Below are 11,547 nucleotides of genomic sequence, written 5' to 3'. Positions count from 1 at the left end.
GTAACTAATACGCGAAATAGACCGTACTATGATTAACTATTGGTTTTGTTTGTCTTCTTATATTGTATATCGTATTAAGATAAAGTAAACTAGAGTTAAAGTGTTATGAATAATTAAACATGTAAACGACTCACCACGTACCTGTTAATTGGCCTCTAACACCTATGGAGTGGTCGCCATCCTCGATAGCTTGGTACTGTATAGCACGGTCTGGTGGTACATAGGCTGAGCTGGTTATAGACTCTTTGTTACAAAATAAAACTATAGGTCAACACAGGGCATGTCGTACTGTCACACTGGCAGTTAAGGCTTAGTCTGGCCAACCTCCTAATGTGCCATCGGTATATCATTCCATTACATATTTATGAATCCCTCTATCAAAATAGTTTAACTTTCGAAAAACAAAATCAGTTAAACCTTTAGTGAGTTGAGTAAAACTGATATTATTTGTCCTTATTAGTCAGAATAACTTATATAAGCCGTGTAGTTCACTAATATAAGCGGTGTATGATCACCAGACTTTGTTATTCCGCTAGCTGTCATCATGTAGTCTTTCTCTCGAGTTCTGGCATCATTTCAAGCCTTTGGTTTTATATTTGGTGTCGGGTGGGCTCATTCCTTTGTGTTTATCCGTTGATCTACGTCATTTCACTATGACTTCAGCGGAAATACATACCCGTGGGTTACTTTTCGTCAAGAGATAAATAGAAATAATAAATGTGTCATTTCTAATTATCATTGCACCTAACACTGACATTGAATTGCCAATCGGGTGATTAATTTTCAATATTGTAACTGGAGTTAGTGCTAAATCACAACAAATGATAGTGTTTCAAATGACATTAAAATTGCCAATAAGTAACACTATCATAAAATATATCACAGGTCATAGCTTAATGTGGTATTTATATACACAACGATCAGATTAACAGTACCTTCAAATACCTTAAGGCAGTCTGCGAAAACTGTCATTAAAATATATTGCGTCTGAAAGCCATTGAACTCTACACAGTGAATGGTGTTACAATGGTAGTGCATCCCTCCAAGACAAACAATGTAGAGAATAACTGAATTAATCATTAAAAGTGAAAATAAGATTAACCACAAAAATTCTAAAACAGCATTTTTCTTTTCATTTTATTATAGCGAGAATATTTTGCAACAAGTTCACATAATTTCGGATCACTTCAACACAAGCACAGACAGTGCTGCACGCAAATATATTGACACTGGAGTTACACAACAGTAATTAATCTAAAATATCACGAATTACCTCCCCAGGAATAATCCTCATTGTATTCCAGCAAGAGTAAACCATTATGTGGCGTAAAAGGGTGGTTAATGATTGTCAATAACATGTTGAAAGGGAAAGCTTACATATTTGATGTTTCGGTAAAGTATAAGGCGGTATCGAAGGTTAAAAAATGTCCCAAATTCACCGATATTTCGTTTTGTTGATTTTTTTTTTTTTTTTGCAATTGATGGGAGTATATTAAACGTGAATAAAACTTGATAAGTAGTGAGAAAATGTACACTGTACATATGTGAATGAATATTACTTTTAGCAGTTGTCAGTTTACGTCTGTTTCGCTAATAGTTTATATCATTTTGCTACAAAACAAAAACAGTGGATCTTGTCTTAGTGTGAAAATGAGCCGAGTAACATTTAACTTTATGTTATGGAATAACAAATGACTTCATAAATCGACATTATCCTCTAATATGTGACTTGATTATCAAATAGTTACCAGTGTAAGGCAATTTCACTACAAACCTTACTTGGGCAGTCATAAAGTCATGATTGCTATAGGTCAATCTTTATCATCAGCATTATTTGAACGATTAAAACCATTGAGTAAATCCTGTGTACAACCTAGTCCTTTTTTTCTTTGTTGATAATATGACAAAAATGCAAATGCATGTAACAAATTGCTTTCAGTTGGCATTTATAGCCAATATGAATGCCAAAAGAAAATGATAAATTAAACTGATGAATTGCTCTCTCATGGAATGTATTTCTATCTATCCAAATTGCCATGTTGATAATTTTGCGATGAAATAAAAAGTATATTCATAACGAACCATGCCGTGTCAAAAGCCACTGTTTCGGGATTATCAATATGATATATAGCTGTTAAAGAGCGTTCACCTCACAGGAATTCCCGTTCAAGTGGCTAAATAGTACACGTACAATAGATGTAGTTCACCTGTTTTATGATACCAGTAAGATCGATTTTGTTTTAAATTCAGTCTATTATTACTTAAATATAATCTATTGTGTCAACAAGAACGGCAATAAACCCTAATCGATATCGAAGACAAGGAAGTCAACAAACACATTACGACGTCCCAACACATGGTGTTATTTCTCAAGTTATTCAGTGCAGAGAAATGTACGGTGTATGATATTTTTTATTCCACATCTTTCCATGTCGCGCTTCAATCTAAAGTTCTGGTTTGGGTTATTTTGTTTAACGTCCTATTAACAGCCAACGTCATTTAATGACGTGCCAGGTTTTGGAGGTGGAGAAAAGACGGAGTATCCGGAGAAAAACCATCGGCCTACGGTCAGTACCAGGCAACTGCTCCGTGGATTTCGAAGTGTTAAAGTGTCGGGACACATTAAGCACTCAGCAACTGCGCCTCTCTAAAGTTCTGGTACATCTGTAACTTGATTTAAAAAGGTAATCAGCACTGCAGCCGTCACATTCACAATGACAAGATACCATGTTTCCGACAAAGAATTTGGGCTGGTAAAGTGAGCCAATCCTATGATGATATTGATTGTTGATAAAAAATCGACATTACCAGAAGACACACTGATTACACTATATATTTCTATGATAATCAATTATTAAAAATGTCAGTTTTGATAGTCAATTTGGCACTCAATAAATATCTTATTGTACTCAGTACATGTTGCAAACAACGCACCAAGCAGGCAATGAATGGCGCTAGATCGTTCCTCTGTTACCCACACCTAATCATTACGGAGATGACGATAAAAGCAGTACAAAACAAACATCTATCAAAAAGAAAAACAAAACAAAACAAAAACAGTCATTCATGTCAATACTTCACCCAGGACATTTCTAAAATAGTCTGACATCATTCGAATTGACATAACATGATTTACTTAGTCTTGCAGTGACTAGTTTGGCACATATTTGGTAATAGATGTCCGGGCTCACTTCCTCTTGCCTGTTAGAATCCTCTTGGTGTCCCTGGTGAGAGTAGGGAGCGTGGGTTTGAACACCTGTCCGTACCCGGGCGGGCTCCTCGACCTGTTGGAGTCCTGATGAGTCATCACCAGCATATTCTTAATTTCCTTTATATCGCGACCCATCTCATTGTTCTGTTCTCTCATAATCCTCATCTCCTCCCATTGTTGTCTCATTACTTCCCTCATCTTCTCTACCTCGCGCCTCATCATTTGTGACATACGTGATAACTCTTCCTTGAATTTCACCTGCATGTTGCTCTTGTCTTTTTCAAACAACCTAATCTTACTCCCCTGTGTTGTGATGATCGTCCGCGCCTTCTCTAATTCCTTTTCCATTGTCTCCAAATTTGATTTTAGTGCATCGATCTCGTTCTTAAGATCAGCAATGTATCCTTCCTTCTCCTCGTAAGACGTGCCTTTCTCAAGTCTTTTGTTTTCTGCTTGAAGTCTCCTCAATTCTTTCTGGAGGTCGTTTGCGTATGATCTGGTTGTATTGATATCCTTCTTTATTTCCGTTATATGATGCTGTAGTTTCTCAATCTCTGAACCTTTGTTTTGGTTTTCACTTTGGAGATTTCCTATCTTCCCTTCCTTGGTAGCTAATACCAACTTTAAATCGTCAATTTCTGCCTCTTTTTCTTTCATTTTCATCTCTGTCTGTTGAACAGCGGAATATTTTTCTTTCTCGTGACTCTTGCTGTCGAAAGCAAGACGCATCCGGAGTGCCTCAATTTGTAGTTGAAGATTTTGATTAAAGTCGAGAAGTTGTTTAATTACAGGTACTGCCTCTTCCGTATCAGTCTCACAATCCAGTTCACCTTCGGTGTGTGTAGACCGAGGAGACGATGAGTCAGCCTGTTTGTCTGCCTTGGTGGTCACTATGCCACTACCAACAGGTACGTGTGTCTTCTTCATCGCCTGACCATCTATCCGGAATTTATTCTATCCAAAATAGATTGAAATAATTTATAAGTCAATAACACTTCTATCTTATACCCTGTGATTATAACCCCCTTCCCTTCCATAAATATTACTCAGCCACAATAATAAACGTTTTAACAGTAGCAGGTTGTTAACGTCTTCCTAGATATTATCAACATGCTTTAAGTATTTACATTGTATATAGAGTACAATGATCTTAGTATAAACACAAAAGTGTTGTATAATATGACTGTGTATTAACCTAATATCTTTACAACCATGGACAGGATATTCTTATACAATATAACTAATCTGACAATGTCTAATGTCACATTTGTTCTCATTTTGCATACAACTTAAAAAAAGTATACTGTGTTGATTTATATTTTACACAAGCATAAATGCAGTTGCACTTATCAGTAAGTCAGTTTAAGCTTACCCCTGGAATACGAGGAGTTCCTTGTGACGCCATTATTGTGACCTGATAAAACAAATAAAACTCGTCATAGAATTGTCGATATTTTACTACACAGACACTAACGTACTGTGTACACATTATTTTCACTAAGTCTTTACAAAGGCGTAAAAGAGTGACACTAATTTACTTATATGACACGTGACTACTTGGTATAGGTATTATTACAGCGTCATTGTCTACGATATTTAAAGAAACCATTTTCGCGTACTTCTAGGTTTTTGTTATGACCATTCACGATTCATATACTAAATGTTGCAATGCAACAGGTTTTATTAGGGATACATACCTGCTGTATATTTATCCGAAAAGTCTGCTAATAGACATCAGTCCAGTTGACAGGAGTTCCTTCATCAGACAAGAGAAGTGATATCCATCGGGAAGGAGAACGAAGAATCTAATAATCAACTTCACACTTACTGTGTGTATGATACCCAATGAAGGCCTTAAATGTATATCTATGTAAGTCGCAATTAAACACTGTCTATGGTCTCCGACATAGCTACATTGTTGGCAGGACACACGTTTCTTTGTGTTGTCTGTTTAATTCCGGAATAATTCATAATCCGCTTTTATAAATAGTACGCCCGGGAGAGTTTAGATGACAGGATAATATAATAATTCCTTTGCATGAACAAAATATATATTTCCACCAGACGTTTGTTGGATTCCTGTGTCACCCCTTGAAATGAGTCTAATCATATGACCTATGACCTCTGTATATTGATTAAAAGCAATCGTCGAACGAGTGACTGCAAGGTAGTGATTGAAACTTGGATATATCCCAAAAACTTCTTGTATCATGTGATTAGGTAAACACACGACGAATATATTCTACCTGTCGATGACAGACTGTTCCATTTTTCACAAAGTAAATCTATCGATATCATTTTCTTGAACCGTTGCAAATATTTGACATTCCATTTCTGTATATCTTACATATTTACTGCTTTTGTTACAAATTGAGCGTTAATGAAGTAACCCAGTGAATGTGTCGTAATTATATACTACCGCAATTGTGAATAGTACCTTTAAGCACGAATTCAGTAATAGATACTGTATATGTCATATAATTAACAGACTACATCATATAGATATTTCGTCCAAAGAAACCTCATGCAGTGATGTTAGGGACCTCACACAGACGTTTCGTCCCATACCTCGATCCTCAGTGATTTCTTTAGGGACACCATGCAGCGTTTCGTTCCAGGCCTCTTTAGTGATGCTAGGGACATTATACAAACATTTCGTCCCGAAGACTCCTCAGTGATGTTAGGGACATCATACAAACGTTTCGTTCTAGGACTCCTCAACGGAATTTTAAAAGGGAAGTGATGGAAATCAAAATGACCCTCTTGACGCCTGAACGTTTTATCTGCAGATCGTTTGAACAGTTTTTACAGTATTGGCTCATTGGGACAAGTATCTTTTGAAAACTAGGTAAATAAAATGATACCGATAGTAAAGCAAGCATGGTACGTGTGGTTTGCGGTTTCGACATAGGGCCTATGGTTTACATCTCGAGAAACTAGTAAATTACGAATTACGATATTCTGCAAAAATGCGTCTTTTTCATTATTTCTTCTCGTGTCGATGACATATTCTTCACAACTGTGACGAACTTTATTTATTTACACAAATAACGAGGCAGATAAAATCCATATCACTCTTGTAGGTGTGGTAGGAAGCGCGTGTGGATCTTGATTTGTTGGGAACCAAGGGTTACCCGGAGAAATCCCACGTGGCTGCCCAGAAGACCTATACATTTCCACGCACCGTCCAACCGGCGAATCCTATTCCGGTCGCCTTGGTGAAAGGCAGGTGTGATATCCCTCACGGCACCAGCCCACCCATTTACTGTCCGTTTGCACGTGAGCTTGTGATATATGACTGACTGATACATTGTCTGAACGTCGTTTTACGGAGCTATAATTATCTTACCTTAGCTAGTTATATGGAAGTTCAACAACGTATGTTGTTATCTAGTTTAAAAGACCAATATCTTATTAAGCGATTTTTACTAAAACTTGAAGAAACAGACAATAGTCCAAGATTTAACCGAAATACATGTAATGGAATGTGCTTGAATAACCAAATTTCTGATTTTTAATGATCAATGAAGTGAAAAAAGATAACCACGGTGGAAGAAAAAATTATGCCAGCTTCAAATTGACTCGCTATTTTTCAATGCAGCCTAATAAATACAGTCATAACATCGTTTTAAAGACAATAGCCAAAAATGCATTATTGTGTATGGGTTTATAAAAATACAACACCATATAATATCGAACATTACTTTATTCATTTCTAACAAATAAATCAATGCAATAAATAAATCAACTTAATACTGCTTTTTCATGAATAAAATCGCTAAATGATTTAACACATATTATGTATTAGAAAATCGTGCATAATCTAAAACATTTGAGCCATAATACCTAGTTATTCCAGCCACCTCTTATCCTGTACCTACTTTCAAGGCAGTGCTTTCAGGGACATTCATTTTTATGCAAAATTGTCCCTATCACTGTCATAGACTTTAGACAAAGAGTACTTGCAAAGCTTTTACTTAAAACAATTGTGAATTGGTTCACGAAAGTGAGTATAGTTTAAAATACATGATTATATACATGTATTGTTTAAAATGAGTCGTTTTTCAAAGGAAGCCTTTAAATGTATTTTTTCTAATGTTTTAAGTGTTGAAAAAGATTCCCCAAGTCATAGAAATTCCAAATATGAAAAAAATAATCAAACCTCTTGAGACGGAACGAATCAAGGCTTTATCGTATCACGAATACTACATCATAATCGCGTCCATGACGTACATATAATACATATTACAATATGAATACATCATGAAGAAACTTAAGGCTCACAATTTGCATTTAGATTGGTTCTAGAATATAAAGCATATACATCTATTTATTACATTTGTTCACATGATATGAAAAATATCAATGCTCTGTCATACTCATATAATATATTCAATATCATCTATATATCGATATGAATATAACACATATTATATTGCTAGGGCATCACCTGTAAAACTACACTCAGAGTAAACCAGATAATTTTTCTCGTCATGACACTGTCAGATTCCTGTATGAAGGGTTCGGTATTTGTTTGCACGCTAAACAAACCCTATCTTCAATTCTATGATGACATGTTCCTGAAGAATAGATAACACAGTATAAGGGAACTCGTAGATTCCAAGGATCCACTTTAATGAGCAGATATAAAATTAAATATATATTGCGAGCAGACATTGTTGACACCGCTCTGTGTAGCTTCTCTTTTCCTCACAAGACGCGATAACTCTATCAACATGTGGTGTGTGTATATTAAACTAGTAGGCTATAGTATTTACTTTAAGCCAGTGTGATCCAATTGCTAAAACCTAGTTCCCAGGCTATTTTGATTTATAGGGACATTTTCGGTAGATATACACCCCGTCAATAGACTGAATAACCACCTCTATGGTTCAGATCCTCCATTCAACACCTCCAGAGGCTCGCCACCTCAATAGACCCCAATCAATACTGATGGCAATAAAATATTCTCAAATTTTCAATACGTAACGGTATTCAAGTAGAGCCTACCTAAACCTGTTTTCCACACTCGTTTTACTTTTAGCTATTTAGAACTAATACAAATACTATATATGTGTGTGTAAGCCTCTAACAAAACCACAATACGACAGCTAATACACCCGTTTTACGGGCACGGAAATTCTTTTGAAACGAACACAAAAACCGAACATTGGATAAGCACCGGTTACACAAAACTTTAAATCTATATATTGATCAGACATGTACGTAACTAACGTGGCAGGACACTCGTTTACCAACCAAACCATTCAACGACATACGTTTATATATAATATCTATATTACCATCTAAAAATGTGCCACCTAGTTGTGTAGTCTGTATTTTTATGCTTACACTAAGCGTAAAGTTTCTATGACTGTTTTGCATACTGAGGCCTATTACATAAAAAGTAAAACATAACATAAAATAATATTAGGTAAGTGCGATATGACGAATTGTTTCAGACTAAAAAACTCACAATAAAATACTATGTAAAACGCTGTTTTACCAACATACTGTACGTAAATATAGTGTTTTCCAGCTGCAATCATATCATAAGTGAAATGATTGATCTAAGTTAAAATACTTTCCCCTATTCGCTGAATCTTCTTTGAAATCACAATATGTCACAAAGCTTGGAACGTTAGGGAAATCCCATAGTTCTGTGGTTTGGAGATCTTATTATGAAAATGGAAATTGTTTTCTGAATGGTCTCCGTAGTGGAACAAATGGTAGCAATGTATCCAGGTCGCCAGAGTGAAATAAAAGACAGTCATTATTCAGGTATGACGATAACTTTTTGGCTACATTCGCCCAAGTAAGATGATGTTTCTTCTTGTCGTCCAATCCTCACAGTCCCTCTACATCCCAGCCTGGTACAGGAAATCTCCCAGCTTCATCACCTGTTCGTTACACTCCGACGCCACTGCCCGGGAGTCATTGATACAAATAATGAGTAAGGATTGAGTCCGACACACGGTGCAGCCGTATTCTTCTGCCCGGGCGTAGATACCTTGTTTGCCATCCGCCAGTTGAACGTCGTAATGTCGACCACAGGCTGTAATGCCATTTCTGTATACCAAATCGGGGTAGAGCACTCCTTCTGCGATGTGGCTCAGCTCACATGCTTGGATTTTGAAACTTTCCGTTCCGATTATCCTTCTCTTAGTCCGACGATCAAATATAGCCATCTGACACGAATTGGCCTCCACGATGTTTTCCAGTACATAATCATCCCAAATTTTGAGAAGATATTCTTCTTTTAGAGATATACTGTCCATTCGTTGTAATTCCATAGTTGTCGGACAGTTAACTCCTGTCTACATAGATAGAGTGTCACCCGCTCCTATCAACATGCCGCCTGTGTTTGTGTACTGAGCCAAATTCTACCCCGTCAACCGTGCCAGGGCTTACAGGTAATTAATAGACTTGTATATATTGAACAGCAATCAGTATGTGGGAATCTCGCATTGAGCCACATGACACAATGCTTTCGTAACCAAACAGGATACCGTATTTATCACTAAGATTTCTTAAGGAATAAAAAAGACGAGTCTATGTTTAAAGTTGGGAGGTAAACTCTAAGTGTATGTATGCCAATATGAAGTGGAATAATAATGTCCATGTGGTGGTCGTATTAACACATTAAGCTGAACAGGAGGTCAGTCCTAGTCTGTGTATAATGCATTGTTTACTGTTCTTATATGACCACAATATACATACGTCAAGGGAGGTCAGTCGAAAATTGTGATACAATGAATTATTTATATTTCACCGACGGATATTTGCATTATATGTTTCTTTGTTGGCTCGTTTCTAGACGATTTCTTACTGAATTTGAAAAAAAATCACGAATCATTTTGAACTTCTCGACAAGTCAAACCAAAACACAAATACATCAGCTGAACTACAAATTTGTAACCCGAAATTATGATTCATCACACACGCTAATCTAAGAAAGTAAAATCAATACCCAGTAATATCACATACATATATATCATGTATGTACAGTGATACCGGACATATATCATGTATGTACAGTGATACCTGACATACCTCATGTATGTAGTGATACCTGACATATATCATGTATGTACAGTGATACCTGACATATCTCATGTATGTACAGTGATACCTGACATGTATCATGTATGTACAGTGATACCTGACATGTATCATGTATGTACAGTGATACCTGACATATCTCATGTATGTACAGTGATACCTGACATATCTCATGTATGTACAGTGATACCTGACATGTATCATGTATGTACAGTGATACCTGACATGTATTATGTATGTACAGTGATACCTGACATATCTCATGTATGTAGTGATACCTGACATATCTCATGTATGTAGTGATACCTGACATATATCATGTATGTACAGTGATACCTGACATGTATCATGTATGTACAGTGATACCTGACATATATCATGTATGTAGTGATACCTGACATATCTCATGTATGTACAGTGATACGTGATCCATGATACAACGTCGTGACATTTATGGAAAGGGAAGAAAGCTTCAGATGTTATCGATGTACACACTGTATCATATATCTGTAATGTATACCTGGAATACCAAAACTAACCTTATAGAGATGCCAGGCTATTGGTACATTGCACAGAACTAGAATATATCAATACTAGTACATCATGTAGTTGGAAAAATGAATTTTTGCTATAAAGCGAAGATTGCAGGGGGAATTTTCATCGTTGAAAAAAAATGTTTTCATATGAGAATACACCATTATATAATCAAAATATACATGTCTACCATACCAATAAAAAAAGTCTGGACAACTCATTATGATAACTCACATCTAGTATACAAGGTAGCGAATATTTATTTATTCATCTCAATATGAATTGATTTTATTGTCAATAAAAACAAACAAAACAACGTTCTGAGTCTTGTATTTAAAAAAAAAAAAATTTCATATCATTTGTATTCGAAATATTCTGACTTAATATAATCATAGTAATTCATGTCCGAAAAACAGATCTTAACATATAAAATATATTTTGATTGATTTCTTAAAATAATGAGTTTACTGTAAAAAAGATTCTAACTACTCATTTATGTACATTATAGTTTACACCAATTGGTTTTGACTCAGCAGCCCTAGGTAATGATTTTGATGCTGATTAATGAATTGTATTTAACGTTAGATATGTTTTACATAAGACAACAAGATTTATAATATGGACTACAACACTCAAGTATACAAGTACGTTTTATCATATAAATCATAAGATATTAAGACACTACTAGTTTCCCCCCTTTGACACCGAGGATACATAAAACTAAAGTGAAGACAACATTA

At 35.7% G+C, this 11,547-nt stretch overlaps 2 protein-coding genes across 2 annotated transcripts; both read right to left on the bottom strand.

Annotated features, from left to right (window-relative positions):
* Positions 1-1,118: 1,118 nt before the first annotated feature.
* LOC117325844 (myosin heavy chain, non-muscle-like) lies at positions 1,119-5,287 on the bottom strand. Its single transcript, XM_033882337.1, has 3 exons — positions 4,909-5,287; positions 4,584-4,625; positions 1,119-4,165 (listed from the first exon to the last, which is right to left on the bottom strand). The coding sequence occupies exons 2-3, from the start codon at positions 4,614-4,616 to the stop codon at positions 3,188-3,190; spliced, it is 1,011 nt and encodes a 336-aa protein (XP_033738228.1). The 5' UTR covers positions 4,617-4,625; positions 4,909-5,287; the 3' UTR covers positions 1,119-3,187.
* A 1,612-nt stretch (positions 5,288-6,899) lies between these two features.
* Positions 6,900-9,858, bottom strand: LOC117325843. The gene has a single exon (XM_033882336.1). It carries the CDS (start codon positions 9,502-9,504, stop codon positions 9,070-9,072), a length of 435 nt encoding a protein of 144 aa, XP_033738227.1. The 5' UTR covers positions 9,505-9,858; the 3' UTR covers positions 6,900-9,069.
* Between the last annotated feature and the right edge of the window lie 1,689 nt (positions 9,859-11,547).

This window comes from Pecten maximus, chromosome 4 (genome assembly GCF_902652985.1).
Source record: "Pecten maximus chromosome 4, xPecMax1.1, whole genome shotgun sequence".
Lineage (NCBI taxonomy): Eukaryota > Metazoa > Mollusca > Bivalvia > Pectinida > Pectinidae > Pecten > Pecten maximus.
This window is presented reverse-complemented; position numbering and strand designations above follow the sequence as displayed.